Source organism: Protopterus annectens, chromosome 6.part0 (assembly GCF_019279795.1).
Source record: "Protopterus annectens isolate FY-2018-M chromosome 6.part0, PAN1.0, whole genome shotgun sequence".
In the NCBI taxonomy this organism is placed as follows: Eukaryota; Metazoa; Chordata; order Ceratodontiformes; family Protopteridae; genus Protopterus; species Protopterus annectens.
The window spans coordinates 1824817425-1824842394 of record NC_056737.1 but is presented as its reverse complement, the minus strand read 5'-3'; the positions used below and the strand labels follow the sequence as shown (position 1 = coordinate 1824842394).

At 44.1% G+C, this 24970-nt stretch overlaps 1 protein-coding gene across 1 annotated transcript in view; it reads left to right on the top strand.

Annotated features, from left to right (window-relative positions):
• PMS1 (PMS1 homolog 1, mismatch repair system component) overlaps window positions 1-24970 on the top strand; it is a 2357833-nt gene that overhangs the window by 339554 nt on the left and 1993309 nt on the right. Inside the window, exon 5 of the mRNA XM_044075169.1 lies at window positions 18569-18732. Coding sequence (XP_043931104.1) covers window positions 18569-18732 — 164 coding nt within the window. The remainder of the gene's footprint in view (window positions 1-18568; window positions 18733-24970) is intronic.

Genomic DNA, 24970 nt, shown 5'->3' with positions numbered 1-24970 from the left:
ACAGGTACGGGAAGCGGATGTTCTCGTCAGCGACCTTTGCTATGCGTTAAGCTGCACTACCTATGCCATTTTACTCGTCTTCAAAGAGACTTGATCAAAGAAGCGAGTGACATGTTGAAGGATCCTACGGCTGCGGGTTTTCAAGACAAGATGAACACTCAGCTGGCTACCCTGAACTCCATAGCTAACTCCTCCATGCGCCTCCTTTCTTATGTGGCTGATGGAGCGAGCAGGGCCGCAGGGACAGGTGTGGCCTTACGCTGGCATGCCTGGATGCGGCTATGCAACTTTGCGGACCCCTTTAAAACGTCATTCACTAATTCCCCGTTTGATGGATCATCTCTCTTTGGTCCTCAAGTGAAAGAAACCTTGACTAGGTGCGAGACAGATGGCAAGACTCTTTCTGCCGTCGGAGTCTGTTTTTCTACTCCTTCTAGGCCTTACCCCAAAGGCCAGAAAAGTGGGAAAATGTGGTTCCGCAAACAATCTCAAGGGACTTTGCCTGACGCACAAAGTCGGTTCCCCACCAGAGGCAGAGGGGGGAACAACAATGGTAGACGTCGCCCTAGGGGCAGGGGGGGTCCGCAGAACCAGGGCAATCGGGAAGTCTCTGATAAGCCCTTTCAGCATCCCTGAGGTGTTGCCCGACTGCCCACCTTCGGAAGCAGTCGGGGGAAGATTGTCACTGTACCCAGAAGCCTGGCTATCCCTGACTCAAGACAAATGGGTACAGTCCATCATTTCCGAAGGCTATTCCATTCCCTTCGTTCGCATCCCAAACCGATCAAAAAAATCCCTTCCAGATGTTCCACCCGCTCAAAGGGATCTTGCAGCTTTGGAAATTTCAAAGCTGCTTGCAAAAAGAGCAATTCAGCCAGTTCCAGCAGAACAGCAAGGATCCGGAATCTACTCCAGGTTCTTTTTAGTTCCAAAGAAAACAGGGGACTGGAGACCAATTTTGGATCTCAGTATCTTGAACAAGTCAGTCAAGAAAACAAGATTTCGGATGGTCACGCTGCAGTCCATCCTTCCCCTTTTGGGAAAGGGAAACTGGATGTGCTCTATAGACCTTCAGGATGCGTACTATCACATAAAAATGAACAGACGCTCCAGAAGATTCCTCCGCTTCAGGCTGGGAACCAGTCATTTTCAATTCAGGGCCCTGCCCTTTGGTCTCACCACTGCCCCCCGGGTGTTTACCAAATGCATGGCAGTGGTAGCTTCTCACCTGAGACGTCAAGGATTCCAGGTGTTTCCATATTTGGACGACTGGCTCCTCACAGCTCCCACCAAGCATCTTCTTCTAATGGCCAGGGACTACACCTTTCACATTTGTCAAAAGTTAGGCATTTCAATAAATTGCGAAAAGTCTGTTTTGTCGCCTTGTCGTACTATTACCTTCATAGGCAAATCTAGACACAGTCAACATGTCCGAGACTAACACATCAGAGAATAGCAGACATACACAAACTGGTCTCGCTCCTCTTCAGCAGCAACAGAATCAAAGCCAGGTTAGTTCTGAAAGTGTTGGGGATTATGGCGGCTGCCATACCTCTGCTTCCATTAGCCAGATTCCACATGAGAATCCTTCAATGGATGCTCTTCACGCAATGGTCATACCAGCAACTTCCGATGTCCCACACCATTATGATCACGCAAACATGCAGAAATCATCTTCTGTGGTGGATGTCTTCCCCTCAGCTCTTATTGGGAAGACGTTTTGTTCCTTCCCCTCCGGTTGCTACTTTGACAACGGACGCCTCCCTGATCGGGTGGGGGGGGCATTATCAGGGCAGAACTGTCCAGGGCACATGGCAACCAGACGAATGCCACTTGCACATAAATGTTCTAGAGATGAGAGCAGTGCTTTTAGCGTTGCAAGCCCTTCAAGACTCTCTTCCCTTGGGAGCGATAGCAATCCAGACGGACAATATGTCTGTAGTGTGGTATATCAACAAACAAGGCGGAACCAGGTGCTACCCTCTGTGTCGAGAAGCACTCAGTCTGTGGCAATGGGCGATTTCTTCTCAGCGGTTTCTGATAGCAACGCACATCCCCGGGAAGTCCAATCAAATTGCGGACAAGTTGAGCAGAGCTATCCTCATGCCTCACGAGTGGTCTCTGAAAGACTCTGTTGTGAGAGAAATTTTTCTCAAGTGGGGTCAGCCTTGCTGCGACCTTTTTGCTACTCCTCAAAACAGCAAGTGCAGAGATTATTTCACCCTATTCCCTTTACCAGGCCAGCCCAGCAGAGACACTCTAGTCCAAGTTTGGCCCCGGGGACTTCTGTATGCATTTCCTCCCTACCCACTAATCTCTCAAGTGATACAGAAAGCTATCACTCAGAAGGCCTCGTTGATCCTCATTGCTCCTTACTGGCCTCGACAAGTTTGGTTCCCCTTTCTACATCACTTTCTGTTGGAGCGACCTTGGCATCTGGACCTAGTTCCAGATCTTTTGATCCATCAGTCGGGTCAGTTTCATCGCTCCCTTCCCTCTCTGAACCTCACTGCTTGGTTCCTCCTATTCCAACCTTAGCCAGGCTTCCTCAAATATCTCACTCTGTTCGAGATATTTTGATAGCTTCCATAAATCTTCCACTCGAAAGATTTATTTGAGTAAGTGGAGACGTTTCGCCTATTGGGCTCAAGGAAGGGACATAGATCCTTTCACTGCTTCCATCCAAATGGTCCTTGATTTTCTAGCTGAACTCTTCCATGCAGGTTCATCTCCTTCTACTCTTAAAGTTCAATTGGCAGCTATTTCTAACTTTCATGTGGGCATTTCAGAGTCTGCCATAATGTCCCACAAGCTTTGCAAAGCCTTTTTGAAGGGAGTTTTTCTACTCAGACCTCCTATAAGAAATCCTCCTCCTCCTTGGGACCTAAATTTAGTTCTTAGTTCTTTGATTCTTTCCCCTTTCGAACCTGCAGCCTCCTGTTCTTTAAAATTGCTATCATGGAAGACACTCTTTCTGGTAGCTATTACTTCAGCTAGAAGAGTTTCAGAACTTCATGCACTCAGCTGTCGACCTCCTTATCTGTTGTTCCATAAGGACAGGGTATCTTTACGAACCAACCCGTCCTTTTTACCTAAGATAGCCTCGGCGTCTAACCTGAATCAAAGCATTGACCGACCTCCCTGTGTTTTTTCCAGAATATTCTAACAGGTCTGAACAAAAATTGCATTGGCTAGATGTTCATCGTCAGTTAAGGTACTATTTGGATAGAACCAAACAATTCAGAAAATCTGACCAGCTGTTTGTCTCTTATGCAGAAGGCAGAAAGGGACTTTCAGTTTCAAAGGTATCATTATCTAGATGGCTAACATCTCTGATTTCCCTTGTTTATGAAATTAGACACCAAAAGCTGCCTAACAAACCTAAAGCCCATTCCACCAGAGCTTTGGCTACTTCTATAGCCTTCCAAGACAGACTGCCTATTGACACCATTTGTGCAGCGGCTACTTGGGCTACTCCTCACACTTTCATTTCTCATTATAAGTTGGATTTAGCTTCTAGGCATAGAGCTAACTTTGGTTCCACTGTTCTCAAGAGTCTGTTCCGTTAGGCCACCCGGGACAAGGTGCTAGGGACACGGTCCCATCCAGCAAGAATGAAGGCGAAATAGACAACTTAACATATAGAAGTTATGTTCTTACCATAACGTTCCATGTTAGTTGTCTTCTTCTCGCCTTCTTCTTGCGTCCCACCCTCCTTCCCCCTGGCCCGGACAGACCTAGAGGAGTTTGATTGTGACCTCTCTTTCTACCACCTCTTTACTTTAGGTATATGCTGCTGTGCATATTTTCCTGGATCAGGATGTAGGTCACCCTTCTCTTCTCCCTTGTTTATAGAGGTGGACTTTGTTTCTAGTTATTCTATTATTATTATAAGCTGGGCCTAGCTTACAAACGAGATCTGAGGTAACTCACGCCTAGCATTGTGGGATATAAGGGGAGCCTCGAGCCGGTGGAACCAACTCTCGAGCTTTTAGAGTGGGCGAGTCGGAGCCGAGGTCGGCTCCGAACCCATCCAGCAAGAAGAAGGCGAGAAGAAGACAACTAACATGGAACGTTATGGTAAGAACATAACTTCTATTTCTTCGTGTTTCACTGTTGCAGTCATCACACTTGGGTTATCCTGCCAGGGGTAGCACTCAGTCGACCCGAACACCAGAGGCTTAGTATTTCTGTGTCTGTTGCTTTCACTCTATGACTGACGTCAAATCGTCAGTGATATAAAATCAGGCAGCCGATGCCATTACATCAGTCTTTCTTATCAAGGAGCCAGAAGCAGAAGCAGTTCGCACGAGTGTCAGTTGGCCGCTACCTGAGTTTTTGTTTCCAAATTGAAGTTGAAGTCTTCTAAAGCTAAGTACCCTGTTGGGGATTTTTTTTCTTGCTCTAACCGATGTCAGAAAAAGTTAACAAATGTTTCGCCTGTGGAAAGCAAATACCACACCGAGATTTCCATTCTTACTGCGTCACCTGTTTAGGCCCAGACCACGACATCCCTCGCTGTCAGTTTTGTGCTTTGTTCAACAACAGAACTATACGTCGTCAGGCCCGTATTGTAGCTAAATATTTTTGCTCTCGATCTCCATATACCGAAATGGCTTCAGTAAGCCAACTGACTACCGATCTTCCGAAAAAACTTAAGGATAAAGACAGAGACAAGACCGCACAGGTCTAAAACTGCCGGCAATGCTTCCATTAAGCTAGTCGCCAGTTCGCCGGTCCTCAGTGAGGCGCTTTCGCAGCCCCTGATGCCCACTTCTGCGGATTCGCAGGCCGCTACCGAGACCCATTCGGAGTCCGGTATGCCACGAGACTCTTCTTTGACTAAGGATCCTGCGGATGTCTGTACCTTGGATGGGTCTGGAGCTGCTGAGCAGCCACTGGCTTCAGAGGAAGTTCTTTGCACTACTGATACTCGACACAAACCAACTTATTTCGCGTCTTCAGTTCTTTCTAAAACTACAGAGTTTCTAAGGCCCAGGGTACAAACTATGCCAAAAAAAACCGATGACCCAAGCTCAAGCACCTGCTTCCATGCCTCAATCTCAAATGCTTAAAATGGTGGAAGACCTTATCTTGCTTGTTAGGGGTAGCCATCCTACCACTTCCAAAAGAAAAAGAGACTTGTCCCCAGCAGTTTTATCTGACCAGGAGTCCGATGACTCTGAGGTTTCTGAATATGAAGACATGCAAGCCTTGTCTGCTTATGAGGATTCAGATGCAGATGAATCCATTCCTTCTGCCTCTCCTCCAGAGGATTTTTCATTTGGTGAAACCCTACATATTTTAAGGGAGCATTTCCAATGGGAGTGTCAGGACTATCTTCAGTCCAAAAAGAGACTCAGGGAATTCTTACATTTACCACAGCACAGACCTTTAGCCATTCCTCATGTCCTGGATGTTGTGGATGATGTTTTATAGAGTCCAGTTTAACTCCTGACACCCTTCCTCCTACTCCCAGGTAGCCTGACAGGTATCACAGAGTCCCTGACTCTCACAAATTTCTTTTCAAGAATCCTACTGCTGACCCAGAGGTCATCTCCCAAGGACCTAAAGGAATAAAAGCAACCACATCTTAGAATCCCACCCCCGCGGACAGGGATTCCTGAGCTTTAGACAGATGGGGTAAAAAAGTATATACCTCTGCAACTCTTGCCATTAGAGCACTAAATTGTCAATTCCACTTGCTGAAATACCAGCAACATACTATGGAACTCCTTAAACAAAAAATATCTACCTTTTCGGCTTGTGCAGAAAATAAAGAATTACAGCAGCTTATGCATTCTGCAAGCCAAGTTACTAGACACACCTTGCAATGTGGCTTTGATGCCCTAGAAGCATCCTGCAGGGCAGCAGTCACAGGTTCTGTACTTAGAAGACATGCTTGGCTTAAGGAGCAGACCTTGCTGGACCATGTCAAATCAAAACTGCTGGGCACACCAGTGATTTGTTTGGCACTAAGGCAGAAGAGGTCTTAGAAAAGATGGAAAAAAGAGCTAAATCTATGCAGACAGTTAAAGACTTCTTGCAGGTCCAGCCTCCAAGGTTCAGTAGGCATTGCCCCTCCAAGCACTGGTCCTTTTCGGCCCCCCTCAAGACCAGCTCAGACAAGACCTAGGGGAAGCAGACCCCCCTAGACAGCAATCCAAGGGAATGCAGAGATCTAAGCAATGGAGTTTCTCCACTTCAAAAAAAGGGAGTGCTAAGCCACCCCCTTATGGAAAGAACTCACAATGACTTTACACCTCCACCCCTTACCTCTGCCCACCTGCATGTGCCCCTACAAAGAAAACTCTCCTCCCATGCCAAAAACTGGGCCTCTATCACCAACGACCGATGGTTTCTCAACATAATGTCCCAGGGATACAATTTTTATTTCCACACACTACCCACCCCAAAAGGGTTCCCAGATCTTCCCCCAAACCAGTGGGCAGAGGCACAAAACCAAGTCAGTTCCCTGCTGTCCATGAGGGCAATACAGCCTGTTCCTGCAGACCAGATAGGCCAAGGTTTCTATTCCAGGCTTTTCCTGGTACCCAGAAAAGAGGGTACCTGGTGCCTAAGCCTTGATCTATCAATTTTAAACACCTTCCTGGTAATCCAAAATTCAAAATGCTCACCCTCCAGCAACTTCTTCCTGTGCTATCCAAGGATGCTTGGTTAGCCACCCTAGACCAAAAAGAGGCCTATCTATACATCCCAATCAGGGATTCCTGCAGGAAATGTCTACGTTTCAGAGCAGGATCTATGCACTTTCAGTTCTCTGCGCTTCCCTTTGGCTTATCCACTGCTCCCAGAGATTTCACAAAATGCCTGGCTCCAGCCATTGTTTTTTGCAGACAAAGGCATATTCAAATTTACCCCTACTTAGATAACTGCCTGATTCAGGCAGACAGCCAAGAAAAGCTGTTACAGCACCTGACCTTTGTAAAGCACCTACTGACCTTCCTGGGGTACATTATAAATGAAAAATCCAAACTAGTACCCACTCAAAAAAATTGTATTCCTGGGAGCAAGCCTGGACACAGCTTCCCAGATGGCATTCCTTACTCCAGAAAAACAAGCCTGTCTGACGGGCTACTTCTGTCAATTATCCACCAAAACCCAGTTATCCACAAGGAAAATCCTGCAAGCCCTAGGGTTCATGGCATCCTGCATTCTACTCATTCCATATGCCAGACTGCATATGAGGAAACTTCAGTGGTACCTAAAAAGCCTTAGGTGTCAACACTCTCAGGACCTGGAAGCTATCATACCTATGATACTCTGTATAAGGAAAGATTTTCTTTGGTGGGCAGCAGCATGCAACCACAACAAGGGTCTTCCCGTCTCACAACGCCACGCCACCCAGACCCTAACCACAGACGCATCAGATTATGCCTGGGGTGCACACCTGGATGGCAGGTGCATTCAGGGCCATTAGAGCCCAAATCAAATACATCTGCACATCAACCAAAAAGAGATGCTAGCTGTTCAGCATGCTTTGACAGCTAACAGACCCCTTCTCTCCCCAGGGCCTCTACTGATCAAAACAAACACCACCACAGTGATGGGGTACATTAACAAGCAGGGAGGAAGTCACTCTTATCCCCTCTGCAGACTCGTCATGACCCTTTGGCACATGGCTTCAGCCATGCAAATTCACCTGCAAGCACAATTCCTGCCAGGCTCCCAAAACTCTATGGCAGACAACTTGAGCAGAAACCTCCTAGACCCACACGAGTGGCAGCTAGACCACAGCACCTTCAACCTTGTAACCCAGAAATGGGCACCCCGATGGTGGACCTCTTTGCCTCCTACAACAATCACCAGCACAGCAAATTCTGCACCAGGGAACCTTACAGCAAGGCCTGGAAAGTGGATGCCTTATCCTTCCAATGGGTAAACCGCTCGATCTATGTGTTCCCCCTCTACCTCTGCTTTCAAGGGTACTAGTCAAAATAAGAGAGGAAAAACGAAGAGCAATCTTGATTGCTCCAGACTGGCCACGCTAGCACTGGTACCCAATGCTGTGCAGTCTGTCACCCATGCCACCAAGGCACCTACCTAAGATCCCAACTCTCCTGACTCAGCAGAATGGAGAATTCATGCATCAACAATTGCAGACCCTGAACCTGGCAGCCTGGCTTATTCCCTGACCTCTCCTCCAGTTGCCAGTCTAAGCAAACAAGTCCTGGATGTTATACGTGAGGCCAGATGCCCCAGCACTAGAAAATCCTATGCTGACAAGTGAAAAAGGTATTGCACCTGGATCCAGGGTAAAGGAGCTGAAACAGTACAGCACTCCCTACCTCTCATCCCGGATTACCTAGCAGACCTACTGCACAGGGGTCTATCCTTTTCTTCTATTAAAATTAATGCCTCTGCCATCTCTGCTCATTACAGAACAGAGCCACCACTCTTTTCTCACCCTCGCATCAAACAGTTCTTAAGAGGGGCTAAAAATGTAAGGCCACCCAGAAGAGCTCCTACCCCAGCTTGGGACCTTAACTTTGTGTTGGAAAAGCTCACACTACCCCCCCCCCCTTTAAGCCCGCAGCTTCAGCACAGTTAAAATCCCTCTCTTGGAAAAAGTCTTGCTTCTGGCCATCACTTCAGTGAGAAGAGTTTCAGAGCTACAAGCACTCATGGCAGTAGAGCCCTTCATCATTTTTCATGCTGACAGGGTCTCCCTCAGGACTAACCTAACTTTCATGCCTAAAGTGGTGTCCATTGTGGCACTCAACCGATCTATTCATTTGCAAACCTTTTTCTCTACCCCGCAAAACAAGGGAGAAAGGATTCTGTATTCTCTAGATGTACACAGACAGCTCAGATTCTACCCGGATAGGACTTAATCTTTTAGGAAAACTGACCAATTGCTAGTCAGCTTTGCAGCAGGGGCAGAGGGCAAGGCCATATCCAAACAATCTCCAAATGGATAGCACACTGTATCCATTTCTGCTACAAATACGGGAAAGACATTCCACCAGGGCAGCCTCCACCTCTGCAGCTTTTCTCAGAGGGGTCACTACCAGGGACATCATGGAGGCTGCAACATGGAGTTCTGTTCATACCTTCACCAAGCATTACCACCTGCCTATCTTCTCTAAATCCAGGGCAGATTTTACAACCTCACTCTTGCTGGGCATATAGCCAGTCGTCTCGACTGTCTCCACCTTTTTCTTCAGCTTTGGGAATCAACCCAAGTGTGATGACTGCAGCAGTGAAACACTAAGAACATAGTACAGTTGTGTACACTTAACATAAATGTAGATGTTCGAGTGTATTCAGTGTTGCAGTCCTGGTTTCCCACCCTCCATCCCCCTTGTCTCTCTGTCTCTCTCTCTTCCTCACTCATTACAGGGATTTTTGGTATTTACTTTCTACTGGTGGTGAACTGCGGTGGTGGTGCTGCCGTAGCGTTGTCGCCTCACAGTTAGACGTTGCCCGTTCGATTCTCAGTTAGACCGTCTTCTGTATGGCGACATGCGTGAATGGGCGTTCCTTCGTTGAAGGTTGTGCGTTAGGCCTGGCAAGCCAGCACGTAAAAAGCTACTGTCAATCATTAACGGACCGGAGTTCCGCTGTGGCGACCCCTAACTGGTGGTGAACTGTGGTGGTGGTGGTGCTGCGGTAGCATTGTCACCTCACAGTTAGACGTTGCCCATTCGATTTTCGGTTAGACCATCTTCTGTGTGGCGACATGCGTGAATGGGCGTTCCTTTGTTGAAGGTTGTGTGTTAGGCCCGGCAAGCCAGCACGTAACAAGCTACTGTCAATCATTAGCGGACTGGAGTTCCACTGTGGCAACCCCTAACCGGGAAAAGCCGAAAGACACACACACTTTCTACTGGTGGTGTTCTTCCACCATAATCTAACTCCCTGCTTGGGGGCTCCTGACATTTGGGGCAAGAAAAACTGATGTAATGGCATCGGCTGCCTGATTTTATACCACTGACAACCTGACGTCAGTCCTGGAGCGACAGCAACCAACGCAGAAATACTAAGCCTCTGGTATTTGGGCCGACTGAGGGCTACCCCTAGCGGGATAACCCAAGTGTGATGACTGCAACAGTGAATACACTCAAACATCTACATTTATGGTAAGTGTACACAACTGCACTTTCCCTATCACTTTATTGAAGTTCTAAAACTCCGAAGACCGTAGGCTGAGGCCATATGTCTGAAGTTTTGGAACTTCGAAACGACAAGAAAACATAAAAAAAATAAAATTACTTATCTTTAAGTTTTTTCAGGGGTCAAGCCCCCCTGCACCCCCCCCCCCCCACACACACACACCCTGCTACTTAAATATACCAACTCCAAGATCACACTACAGCAAGGAAAACAGCAAATCCCAAGTTCCGCGCTATGCAGTGATCTCAATAGAAAGTGTTCAGAGTTCCAAAACTTTGGACATATGGTCTCGGCCATATGGTCTTTGGAGTTTTGGAACTTCGATAAAGTGATAGGGATCCATCAAAAACATATGGGAAGCAGGGTCTAATTTAGTTAAAGTTGTTCAGTTTCAACTCCTTTATCGAGCGTTCTTGTGCAAACTGTTCATCACCTTTTGCTTTTGCCTCATTTGTGCCATAAAAGTTTTCACAGCTTCAGTCTCTAAAATTGTTTCAGCTTGATCTATGCCAAAATCCACATTCTTTCAGTTAGTAGAGTCCCTTCCTCATTTCCTCTGTGTTCCACATGTTTTCTGCTCGAGGCTCATAAACTGCTTCTTTCAATTCTGTGAATGTTTCACAGCCATTCAAGAAGAACACTGAAAACTCAGTCTGGGTAGATCAAGCAAAACCCAAGTTTTCTCACCCTGCAGTCCCCTTGTGGGTGTTGCAAACTGTACCTTCTTCTTTCTGTATGAAATAAATGGTCATGGTTGAAAAAAATTCTCATATTCCCCACTTTATGTATTACTTTCAGTATCTCTGTTAACAAGGACAAAACTTGATTTGTTGAGTTTGCCTGAAATCTTACTAATATATGCCAAGGTGTCTGCATATTTCCAGCCTGGGTTAGCATATGCAAGAGAGGAAGCTGCTAGCCTGTTTCACTTTTATTCTGTATTGCATGTAGTTTGGTCCTGCCCACTAGTTTATCACTACTGAAGGTACACAGTCTAGAACTTCAACTCTGTAGTTGTTCTGTGATTTGAGGATTTTACTCACAAGCTCATTCTTCCATATTCACCTGTTCTATTTTTCAGTATTCAGCATCCAGCCACAGTGGTGCAGCAGTTAGCGTTGCCGCCTCACAGCAAGAGGCTCTCCGGTTTGATTCTCAGCTGGATTGCCTTCTGTGCAGAGTCTGCATGTCCTCCCCGCAGTCGAATTCACTTTAAAAGACATTCAGTTAGGTACGTGCATGCGTGAGTGGGTGTGCCTTCTTTAAAGGTTGGGCACCAGGCTTGCAGCTCGACACTGTAAAAATTCACTGCCAGTCATTAGCGTACTGGAGTTCCACTGTAGCGACCCCTAACTGGGAAAAGCCAAAAGATTCATCAACTGCTTCATTCAGCAGAGGATCGTGATTGTCTTTTAATTGCAGATGTTCTTTTTGCAGCTTCTCAGTAGCATCAGCTTGTGTATTTATAACATCTATCATTTTTATCTCTGCAATATATTCTGCTGGTTGTGTGCTGAGTGTCTTAACTTTAATTCAGAATATTTGTTAATAGCAACAATGAAAGGCCTCCATTATTATTCCTTCCCACATATTCATTTACATGTTGTCTGGAGATTGTTTTTACTCACGCTCCATCTTGGAGTCTCTCCCTAAATGCACTAATTTTTTTTTCTGTAATCTTTCCTTCCATCTTTTTTCTATCTTTCTTTCTTTTTTTCACCTGGATTGAATAATGTGATTTTGTCGTGCCATCTTAAACTAAGGCATTTGCATGTCAGTGGTGTAAAATAGTCAACTTTTGCACCATTAACTTAATTTAACTCATACTGAACAAGGGGCACTTTTTTCTGTCTAGGGCACCATCATTGAAAGTGACCCTTTCTTAACTTTTTTCATTCTACCTTTTTTGAAAGTGGTACAATAAGAACAAAACACACTTTGCTACCTTTACTTCCTCAGTCCTTTCAGTAGATTGATGGAGTAGCCGGAAACAGCAAAATAAGTTTTGATGTAATGTTATGTGTGCATGTGTGGTCCATTTGCCATTATATCTTCCATGCCAGAATTTCTGGTCTTACAATTTGTCATCTGGACTGCCTTTCAGATGTCTCTGTTTGCACCCTACTGTAAGTTATGCAAGGGTGGACCTACCTGTAGTGAGGTCCTCTTGACTACAGTCAATGTGAGGAAGAAGAGGACTATTCTTTTCTTAAAGCATTTACTAGTTTGCATATAGCAGAGTCACAGCTAAGAGAGCGAGTCCTGGTGCTTGTTTTTGTCTAATGTACTTGCATGAGCTGCGGCTTGCAGTTGTGTGGTCCTGCATGACCAGCCAACCCAAACCCCCAATGTGTTTGCATTATGGCAGAGATTCCCCTTAAAGAGATACTGCAAGCGACTTGTTGCCTCATCATTTTTCCTTCTCAAGACTGGCTGTACCATGACCTGGGTTTGCCAATAATGAGACTAGACACCCTGCTTCTGTGCCATAAGCTGACTTGACTGAAATGCTTCTTGTTCTCAATAATCTATTCTTTAATTGGACATGAAAACCATATTACGTTGGTCCAGTCTGCTAAACATTACCGTGATCATCACTGTGTTAGCAGTTATTTTTCAAGCACTGGTGGTTTACCTGAGTTTTCAGAGGAAGTCTTTGAATCTGAAGTGTCATTCTTTTGCTATATTATGTATAGTGAGATAGCCCAGTGACTACTGTAGAAATCACCCTCTATTGCCTTTCTTTATTGATTTTATTATTCAGCAGCAGTTGCAGTAATCTGGTTTTCTTATCCATTATTTGTTTTTGCCTTTATTTTTAATACGTGAAATGTGTTCCGATATATGAGCTCTTGATTTCGGTTTATTATTTGCAGTGTTTTAATTTGACATGATAAGCGTGACATTTGACTGTAGTTTTAATATATCATATATCACATGTGGGTTCCTATATTTTATTAGCACGGCATTTGTCTTGAAGGAAAATTTCACCTTGGAACTCAGAAATGTGATTGCTTTTATTGCATCTTTGTTTTCAAAGCTATTTTAATGCATTAAAATAAGTTGAGGTGCTTCTTATAAACTGTTAATATGTTTTCTACAAAATGGCCAACACAGGGCCTGTGATCTTGTTTTAGCACTTTCTTGTCTCCTTACCAGAATCCTTTTCAAATCCCCTTTATATTAGCCTTAAGGAAGTGATGATGTTTTCCTACTCCATTAAGATCCAGTGGCAACAGGCATCTTGCCCACCCTTTGTAACAGACGTGCATGCATTTTATTCCTGAATGACCATCATATATGTTTCTCTAGGAGCCTGTTACAAGCTGTTCAGAACGATTTTCCAGCTCTAGCCAAAGAAAGTAGTTAAATTCCAGGCTTTTGTAAGGATTGTCATTTTATAGTTCTGTGTTGAGAGCACTGACAGACCCTTCCCCATACTCTGCCTGAGGTGTCGAACCTAGCACTGCAATCCAAAAGCTGTTAGCACTTCAAAGGAGGACGTATTCTGCTACTCACTAGTGTCACTATCATCCTGAATGCTGGAGAAGGGTGCTAATGTGCTTGATATATTTGCTCAAAAGTAGTTTACAAGCACAGTACAAAAAAGTACAACTGTCTGTTCTTGTATTTGTGTTAGGAGATTTTTTTAAACTGACACACAGATGTCTTCATATATTACATAGTCCAACTTTTGTAATGTTGGTAATAGAATAGTTGTAGTTCTACGTCATAATGTTAGACCTTGCTAATGTTAAACTAGTATGAACTTATAGATTAGTTAATAATACAATTTTTTAATCTGTATAAATTGAGGTAGATAAGGTATGCCTCACTATACTCAAGCAACCGTGATGATACCTGACAGTAATTACACGTTCCACCCACTTGCATATACTTTAGTATCAGTGTTTAATAATATCATGTATGCTGCTTGCTTCCTATTTTTCTTGCTGAACTGTTCAAAGTCTTTATAGCTGTGTGTTATATATCACATTTGATACAGCCCATTACAGCATGAAAATCTACCGTAGGAAAGGTTAATCTACAACCCCCCCCCAAAAAAAAAATTAGCGTTTTCTAATTTTTACATTTCAGCCTTGTCTTCGCATCCACCCCCTGAAGTTTTTCAGCTTACTGGTGTGTCAGTATTCTTGACCAAAACTGTTTTAGCTGGTATGTAGATAAGGCTGGCGTTCTTTTTCTAGATTTATTTGTCTGCATATTATTTTACATTTGAGCCCTGTCTATTCTATCACCTCCTGAAGTTTTCAGCTTGCTGATATCTGGATATTCATGGCAGAACCTGTTTCAGTGGGCATTTAGTGAAAGCTGGCTTTCTAACACAATCTGCCTTTCTCTATTAATTCACAGTATACTAGCTAATCAATCTAACTTCATTCTCGAGCATTAATTTTTTTCTTTCTGCCCTCTAATCTCTTGTCCTAGATAAAGGTCTGTGTCAAACCCCAATAAATGAAGCAACCACATTTCTCCTTCCTAATGCGCACTATCTCTAACTGTGATGGCAGTCTCTTTAAGCAAGCTGAAAGATAAAAGGATACCTGCATTGAGGATTAGAATGTTTTTCAGCCTACATTAACAGCCCTGTATGTTATTGTTTTTGAACAGCTTCTACAAATAGTCTTAAGCCCTCTCAAATACTTTTACTGGTGTTTGGTGTATTGCTGTATTAACCACTATAGATATGCACCAACCCCTCTCCTCTGGTCCAAGTTTAATAGTGCCTTTTTCAAATATAATCTGTCTGTTAGTTACCCTCCCAGTAATAGTGCATCAGTCTCCCACCCCACCCCCACATACACTGTAAGTTCTCTTGTTATGCAGCTGTAACATATATCTTTCCTTGCTACATAGAAAGAAACTCCCTCCAACAATGATGGAGATAACATATATATTTTAGAGTAATACAAACACCACTAATAAAAATTAAACTGAATATAATTTTTTGCAGTCAAGAAATATCTTCAGATTGTTTGTTGGCCAAACTACAATGTTGCCCGGTGCAACCAACTCTCCTCCCCCTACCCTACCCCCATATCCCACCCAACCTCCAGTTCCTCTAAGTTTCTCATTGTAGCCCTGCCCTCACATACATACTACAAATCCACAACTTCCTCCCACCAAAACCTACCAAACCAATAACAACCTCTTATATCACCAAGTTATTATAATTGACAAATACTTTGACCCACCTATAAAACTATACTACCTCTCCACAACAACGTCCACCACGAAAACCTAACCAATCAGTAACATCTTTTTACATCTCCTTATTACTGTAACTGACAATACCTGTTCTCTGCTCTTCACCATCTAAAGAAGCTGTCCTTTAAAACGTCACATATCCTAAAAATCTCCATTCCCCACCATGATACTATGTCTGACTCTAAGCTCTCTTATCCTCATACTATTAACCTACTGTACATGTTACCAAGCACAACTCCCTGAATACTTCACATACCTCCAAAAGACACGATTGCAATGTAAACCCAAAAATCACTACCTACAAACCACACGTGTCAGCAGGAACCTCTTTCTATTCCAGCTATGTAACCCATTCCTGGTTACCTATCCCCTTATCCCTTAAGCATACTAGCAACCTTTCCAGTTTCAAGACCAGTCTAAAAATATTTATCTGATACCTGGAACTATATATTCACAACTGTCAAAGCAGTTGCATGACCACCTACTCAGTATAACTATGCCTTTCTCACTCTCAATTCACCTACATATCTTAGCAGGTAGTAATGACCTAACATCAAAAGAAGCTCTCAATTTAATGACACCATACTAGTAATGTATGCTGTTCTACCTCTTCAGCCAACACTTATTACTATTTATTTTTCTATCTTGTGTCCTTCCATAAAATTCTTATGTTTCTAATAATAACCCAGTCTCTCTCTCCATATCTTTGATTTTCCGTCCTGATCATTACTTCTCATGTCATTCTATTCCTGTTTTGGCAGCAGAAAACTCTTATTATTTCTCACCTCCATATATTATTAGAAATATAGTCAATATGTTGAATAGCTATGTATTACTTTACTTGACATAGGCTATCCACGTCTACAAAATGTTTTGCTGCTTGCAGTACATATTGTATTCTTGACCGCAATTTATCTTAGTAATATTTCTGTAAATGTGTTTCAGTCTGTGTTTTTATCTGTTGTGGGAATTTTCTCCCCATGTACATAATTAATTCGCAGATACTGTAAAATGTTTTTCTGTGTGTTTTTGCTGAGCCTTTCTTCCCAGCTCATTGTAAAATATTTAATCTGTTGTGGAGCTTTTCTCCACGACCTCTGCTGAAAATGAGCCATTGGATAAGTCAGACTTTCCTGGTTATCAAAGGACGAATAAAATCAAAACAAAATTCTGTTGCATTACTACCCTTTGATTTATATTGCAGACTACTGACCACTTCATCATAACCATAATCCTTGAGCATGGGACAACTCCTGTTCGGAATATATTTCTCTGAAGGCAAGGCTAATGTGGATGTCATCTGCATGACTAAAGTTTGCCAACAAGTGCAAACTGGGGGCAGTCGCTGAATCCCTCAGCAATGTAGATGTCCTTCAGGAGGGTCTAGATCAGACAAATGATTGGTGCCAGAACCATGGCTTAAATCTCAGTGTGAAAAAATACATTATCATACCCTTTGGGAAGTCAAATACACCTGCAAATTACACACCTCTAAGAGTAGACTGAGAGGTGAGAGATCTAAGTACACAGATAGACAGTAGCCTGAACTTTGAACGCTGTGTGTCCATAGTGTTGATGAAGTCCTTCTGTGTGGCACAACTTATAAGTAAAGGTATGGTATCCAGATCCAAGGAAATTATAGTCCCGCTGTACTCAGCCCTCATTAGCCCAATAATCAGGTACAGTGCGCCATTTGGCATGTACTTGACCTGGCACGCACAGCAGCTGTAGCAACCTCAGAGGTTCCTCACAAAATATAGGATTATAAACACCATGTCCAATGCAGATAGTCTAAAAGCCCTATCCCTTACTCTGGCTCCTACCAACTGTTAAGGGGTGACCTATGGCTGATCTTTAAGGCACTCACAAATCCAGCCCTGATGGAGCTGCTATATATACCCAAGTCAAATAGCATGGGGGTCACCCAATCTAGGGATTTAAACTTAGCGGCTCAAACAAAATATGCTGAGAGATTGCCCCTTCTTTGGAACAGTCTTTCTATTCACATTAAGCAGAGCTCTTCCCTGGCTGTCTTCAAACTCAGGTTTGGATCAATGGATGGGGAATCAGAGTCACACCTAGGGTAGTGCCTGTGTCCCTTGTGGACAAGAGCAATCTGTAAGATTCTCAAGGCATAGGCACAAATACATGCAATCTTCTTGCCCCTAGGGTATATAAATTGGGTAAAGCAAGTTATATTGGCTAGGCTTGTAAGGGCTCTTAAGCCATTAGCCTAGTAATATCCTATGAACCCATGATCCTATGGACTAATACTTATGTGCATGTGTCTAATCCTTTCTATAAAACTGTTACAGTTATAGAAATTACCACTTATAAGTCAATCACTATACAAAATATGTAGTCAGCTGTCAGGGTTGCCATCTTTTTAGATGCACAAAGTGGGATGATTTTACTGAAACTTCATATTATGCAGAATAAACTATGCCATCATCAAACAAAAAATATTTGTTTTCATTTTATTAGCAAAGGGACTCTGTGATATGCAATGTTGTCTGTTTATACCACTTTATGTGATATTAAGATGACCTAAATGTAGTATCAGATATTTCCGTGACATATAGTGAAAAGTCAGAAAATATTTCTTTCTTGTAAAATATCAAGACATGTACCATTTTGTATGCCCTCCTCCCCCCATGAGACAGAACTTCCCAAATCAGGAATATTCTGCAGAAAGAGAGACAGTAGACTACCCTATCAACTATGTGCACTAATACTGTTTCTCAGCTTCTCTGCAATAAAGGCAGTGGAAAACAGTTTCAAAGCTCTGTCTTTTTTTAATTTCAGCTACTGAGCTCATGACATGAGCAGGACTAATTGCCCATCTAAAATCGTCAGCAGTACATGGTCACCTGGAGTTTCTCAGTGTTTGTGTAAGAAGTTCAACTTAAAAAAAAAAGAAGTGGGTGGGTTTTCCCTTACTTTGATTTCAAAGCAAGGAAATTAATGTTGTCCGACTAGATTTCTGGTGCCTACATATTACTGGAACCATATTGTAGAGAGAAAAGCATCCAAAGGGTTGAGCTGAGCTGTAGGAGAAGGTGGAGTTGTCCTTTAAAACTGCAAAGTCACTTCTGAAGTTTGTCTGTATAGGTCACCCAGAACAGTAGACTGGCTGTTAACCTGTTGACTTGATCAGTTCCTATGCAAGAAGTGTCATGTGTGTTTTTCTTGCTCTGTTTAGGCACTACTGTGACTGTACTCAAACTGTTTAAGAACCTTCCAGTAAGAAAGCAGTTTTATTCCACTGCCAAGAAATGTAAAGAGGAGCTGAAGAAAGTGCAGGACCTGTTAATGGCTTATTCTGTTATAAAACCAGAATTGAGGATAGTTTTTACGCATAATAAGGTAGGCTGGTGATTTTTTTCCCTAAATTTTCTTAAAGATGTCTTGTGGTAGAATGATTTGAAAAAATCCACAAATCCCTATCCTGTTCATATTATTATCACTATTTTGTGTGTGTGTTAGGCTTTGTTAGTGTTTTATTTCATTAATTTTGTTGATAAATGTATATGCTCATATTTGTATTACAAACAAAGATGATTTAACTTTTATTGTAATAGCACTTTGTTCATTGTTAGCAGTGGTGTGGCTGAAACACTTAAGGGAACTAAGTAGATATAATCATTTCAATATTTTAGTCACCTGCATTCACTCAGGCGTTTTAAAGTGGAGCAGTATATTAGGATCTAAGTTTTTTTGTGAAAATTGTAAAAGAAAATTTGAAAGTATTTTAAAACATAGACTGAATGTCCTCCATTTATTTATTTGCTTTTGTTAACTGGCTGGGTGAGATGGCCTACTGACCCTTTTCAGTTATGCCCTTAATGCAAATGCAAGTAATAAAAACAGTAAACACTTTACAAGTTGAAAAGACACAATAATATAAACAGAGTAAATGTATAGCTTCACAATTAAAGCTTGCTCATTAACTAAACAGCATGTATTTCTAAGACTATAAGGTACTGTGCCAATACATAGCATTGCAGTTAGAACAGTTATACATGAGGTGGAAGTTTAGGATGTTGCAAAATATTACATGCTTCCCCTTTGCCAGCTGAAACAACAGTAGATGCCAGCCAGTCTGCTAGAGTTCTGAAAGCATGCAACTTGATTGTTTTTGCAGGTGTGCCTTTAAAGTTTTATGAATTCTAAGAAAAATTGAATGATGTTATGTAGTCCTATCTCACCTACATTCTTACCCGTGGGTTCGGAGCCGAATATCGGCTCCGACTCGGCCGATTTTTATTAGCTCAAAGTCTCTCATTGGCTGGGCTGAGGGTATCCCAGGGTGCACTGCTCCCTATCCCCAGATCTCGTTTACCGCTTGTAGAGCTCGGACGTGGTCTCGCTTGGCTGTGGCTAAGTACCCTCTCTTTTACTATTTTCTCATTGAGAAAGTTGTTTTTCAAACCCAAAAGCTATTTTAATAGCTACTCTTGCTGATCGCTAATTTGTGTGTGTGTTTCAGTGCTGTGTTTGTTGTTTGGTATCCCTCCTGTTCCAACGGGCTAGGCCCGTTTTAGTTAGAGGACCCTAGTCCTCCCCTTCTGTATTTAAATCAACCTTGGTTTGCAGAACCATTTTAATTAGAGGTTCTTGTGTGTGGCTGTGTTGTTTTTTCTACTGTGTGTTGTTGTGTGAACTGTCTAGATTAGAGGCGCTCAGTGTGCCTGTTGGTTAGTACCTGGTGTTCAATATTGTGTGGTGTTTTCCTGCCATTTTTTGCGTGTTACATCTAGCCTTCCTTTACCGTTCATAGTAAAACGTCCAAAGATCAGAAGGAACATAAGCCTTCTGGTTTTAAGAAATGTTCCAAATGTGGATATAAAATGTCCATCACGGATGGACATTCTGTGTGTGTCTACTGCCTCTGAGCCATCCATTTACAGGAGTCGTGTAGCTTTTGCCACGTTTTCAGTCCTAGAGTGCTCCAGGAGAGAAATAACAAGTTAATTTTAAAAGGACTTTTAAAACCATCTTTTGAGGAAGCTATTGATTCGGCTTCTAGTACTTAGTCTAAAGCTTCCAAGTCCAAGAAAAGGTTTCCGGCTCCATCTGCCTCTTCGGAGCCCCCGGAGAAGATTACAGTTTTGGACTCTGCCTCCTCGGCTCCACTGTCTTCGGTGCTGCAGGAGGTGTCTGTATTAACCGAAACGGCATCGGCTCCAATCATCCTTGAGCCCATTCGGAGCCGGTTGCCCAGTGTCAGACTTGGTTCACCGGACAAGAGATCCCAGTCTCCATCTATCTCCTCCAAATCCTCCAGGCTTTCAGATTTGGATCTTGACAGGGTCATCAGAGGCAATCGCCAGTGTTGGCCAAATTGTTTTCGGCTCCGACCCATTCGGCTCCAGATCCAATTGCCATGTCCATCTCGATGATTCCTCCTCTGAGCACTTACTTGCCGTCGGAGCCGGTATGCTCCGCTCCGAGTGATGTTCCTGCACCAGCTCCGATACCCCCTTTGGGTTTATCGATGCCTACTTCGGCTCTGACCATGTCTGTTCCGTCCACAGGGTTCGAGGCTCGGGTTTCTTCGATCGGACCCGAGGAGGATACGTCGGGACAGCTGTCGGTTCTGAGTCTCCCTCTCGGTGCATCGGTTTGGGGGACCCCGGTCCTGGTCGTGACCTCAGAGGCCTGTCGATTATCAGAGCTGGGAAGAACTGTCTTCGAGGCTATGCGGAGCCCGCTGGCAAGCGGTCCCCAACCTTCTGAGGGTCTCCCAGAGTCCTTGCCTGAGGAGACCCCTAGAAAGAAGTTGTGCAAGAGGAAACACATAGACTCCCAGGATGAGTCTCTCACCTCCGATACTGACCTCGAGGAATTGGAAGGGTCCCCCAAGTCTTCCTCTGATGATGTTTCCTTCTCCGATATCTTGGAGATACTGAAACAAAGAGGAGGCTGGCCTTCCAAAACTCCTTCCGAGGAGGAGTCAGTATTCCTTAAGGCTTTTGGCGCTCAACCTTCTGCTTCCTGGGTGTCTCCACCCTTCGACGAACTACTTGACCTCATTTGTCGGAGGGTGTGGGAAAATCCTGATTCTGTAGTGCCCGTACCCAGGCGCTCCAACAAGTTCCTGTCCGCACCCCAGGGAAAAGAGTTTCTATCAAAAGGAGTCCTGGTAGATGCCATGGTGGTGGCGGCGGCAGCCACCCAGAAGGAAGTCGCAGAATCTTCCTCGTCGGTCCATCCTCCTAACAAGGAGTCTAGGACCATGGACCGGTACGGGAAGCGTACCCTTTCTTCAGCAACCTTCACCTTACGGTCGCTGAATTATTTATCTCACTTCACTCGGCTCCAGAGAGACCTCTTCAAAGAACTGGGAGATACTCTTACGGGTAACATACCTGAGGCGGTAGCTCAGACTGTTAACGCACAGGTTTCTACCATTAATTCCATCACTAACTCATCCATGCGGCTCATTTCATATGCAGCTGAAGGAGCGAGTAGAGCGGCTAGCTCAGGGGTCGCACTTAGAAGGCAGGCCTGGCTACGCCTGTATCACTTCGCTCAAGTCTTACTTCACTGATGCCCCATTCGACGGTTCCTCCTTGTTTGGGACCAAAGTGAAAGACACGCTCACCAGGTGCGAGCAAGAGGGAAAGACCCTGTCTGCCATTGGGGTCCGTTTTTCCCTTCCTTCTAGGCCTTATCCCAAGGCCCAGCAGGGGGGGAAGATGTGGTTCAAGAAATCACAGAGGTTTTTTCCTGCCGCACAAGGTGAATCCCCCCCTCCAGAGGGAGGGGAGGGTTACTCAGGGAGACGTCACCCAAGAGGCAGAGGAGGCCCCCGCAATTCGGGAGACCGCAACTCCTTTTGCGGCTCTCCATACTCTCATTCCTGAGGGTATGCCCAACTGCACTTATCCGGAGCCAGTCGGGGGTCAAATTTCCTTATACCCGGAAGTTTGGGAGAGCATCACCTAGGACCAATGGGTACTAAGGATAGTTTCCGGAGGTTACCTCATTCCATTCTCTTCAATACCCCCGCCAATAAGAAAAATCCCAGACGTTCCACCCAGTCGAAGGGATCAAGCAGCCTCAGAGGTGTCTCAGCTGCTGGCAAAAGGAGCCATCCAACCAGTCCCCTCAGACCAAATCGGATTAGGGACTTACTGAAGATTCTTTTTGGTGCCGAAAAGAACAGGGGACCTGAGACCCATACTAGATCTCAGTCAACTCAACAATTACGTACACAAGTCCAAGTTCTGGATGGTCACCCTACAGTCAATCCTCCCATTGTTGGGAGAGAAAGTTTGGATGTGCTCCATCGATCTCAAGGATGCTTATTACCATATCAAAATGGACAAAGCATCCAGGAGTCATCTATGCTTCCGGCTGGGAGCCAGTCACTTCCAGTTTTAAGCCCTGCCCTTTGGTCTCACCACAGCCCCCAGGGTGTTCACCAAATGTATGGCAGTGGTGACGGCTCACTTGAGACGTCAAGGATTCCATGTGTTTCCGTACCTGGATGACTGGCTCCTTACCGCCCCCACCAGGCATCAACTAGTTCAAACGAAGGACGCTACTATCAGTCTGTGTCATCAATTGGGCATAACAATAAACTGGTAAAAATCTGCCTTATTGCCCTCACAGCATGTCACTTTTATAGGAGCAGAGCTGGACACCATTCAGATGCGAGCATTCCTGCCACAAGAAAGGATCATGGTGTTGCAACAACAAATTAATATACTGATGCCACTTAGGCAAGCACAGGCAAGAGTGGTTCTACAACTCCTAGGGACCATGGCGGCGACTATCATGCTAGCACCTCTAGCGAGATTACAGATGAGACTTCTTCAGTGGCTCCTCTTTGTCCAATAGTCTCTACAACGGCTTCCACTATGTCATCCCATCTTAATCACAGACAGGTGCAAGCAGGACCTCCGTTGGTGGTTATGCACCAACAATTTGAACAGGGGAAAGCCCTTCGTTCCTTCCGTCCCCGTTGCCACGGTGACCACGGACGCCTCCCAGATGGGGTGGGGGGGGGATTATCTCGGCAGGACAGTCCAAGGCACATGGCAAACACGAGATACATTCGCACATAAATGTCCTAGAGATGAGAGCAGTGCTTCTTGCGTTGTAGGCACTTCAGGAAGTTCTTCCTCTAGGGACTATTGCGATACACTCAGACAACATGTCAGTAGTGTGGTATCTCAACAAGCAAGGGGGTTCCCGATCTTACCCCCTATGCAGAGAGGCCATGCGAGTGTGGAATTGGGCAATAGCTTCCCAACTGTTTCTGGTGGCGATGCACATTCCGAGGAAATCCAACGTAATAGCGGATAGGCTAAGCAGAGCAATACTTATGCTTTACGAGTGGTCTCTGAATCGCCTGGTTGCAGAGCAAATCTTCAGCAGGTGGGGTCAACCTTGCTGCGACCTCTTTGCCAGCCCTCTCAATGCAAAATGCAGCAACTACTTCACGCTGATCCCCCCACAGGGGGAGTCACCTAGGGATGCTCTGGTTCACGATTGGCCCTCCGGTCTACTCTATGCTTTCCCTCCATTTCTCCTTCTCTCAAGGGTGATTCAGAAAGCTCAATCCTTGGGAAGCAGAATGATTCTGATTGCCCCACATTGGCTTCGGCAAGTATGGTTTCCCTTTCTTCTGCATCAAAACCAGACCTCCTGCACAAGTGCAATTGCATGGCTCAAAGACAAAATTCCAAAAGATAAAAGTAGTGAGCCAGCAAACTGTTGCCTGAAGCAAAATTTTTATTGAAAAGAAATAAAAAACATAAACAACAAAAAGGCAGACCGGTTTCGGCTGGAATAAGAAACACAGCCTTCCTCAGTGCAAATTCAATCATCCAAATGTTGTTGTTTAAATACACTCTGTGAACAGTTAATTGGTTTAGCCTAGAATTGTTCATTAATACCAGGTGGAAATAATCCACCTAATTTCACAATCCACTTCTTTTCTTTAGAATTTAGAAGTGAGTGCCAACCTGTTTTATTACCTCTTATGATGTCAATTGCCATGAAAGAGAATTTTGCAGTTTTGTGTAATAAATGATGTTTATATAAAGCATTATGGACCTTTTGGTTTTTGATATTACTTATGTGTTCAGAAATTCTGAGTCTGAGGGGATGTGAAGTTTGCCCAGTATAGAAGGAACCACAGGTACACGTAGCCAGATTTACCAACCAGTCAGTGCTGCAGTTAGCAAAGAAATTGACATCATAAACTACAGCAGAGTTCCGACTGGTAAATTGTTTACTTTTGCTTACTTTGTCACAATTGCTGCAATGGCCACATGGAAAACAGCCAATCAAATTCCCCCCTGTTAATGTAGTCTGTATATGTTGAGACAGCCTGTTGTCATGTGGGTGTTTATAATGGTTAAAACAACCACCCAGGTTCTTGCCCTTTCGGAATGAGAAAAGACATCTGTCTGGTATAATGTTGGATAATTCCGAGTCGTATTGTAAGATGTTCCAATGTCTATGTATGCTTTGTTTTAGAGTATCTGAATTCCTGCCAAAAGTTGTTGTAAACCTTATGGGTTGTGATACCATGGTATTGTGTTCTTTATAACATAACAAATCATCCCGCTTGAGTTTGTTGACCAGA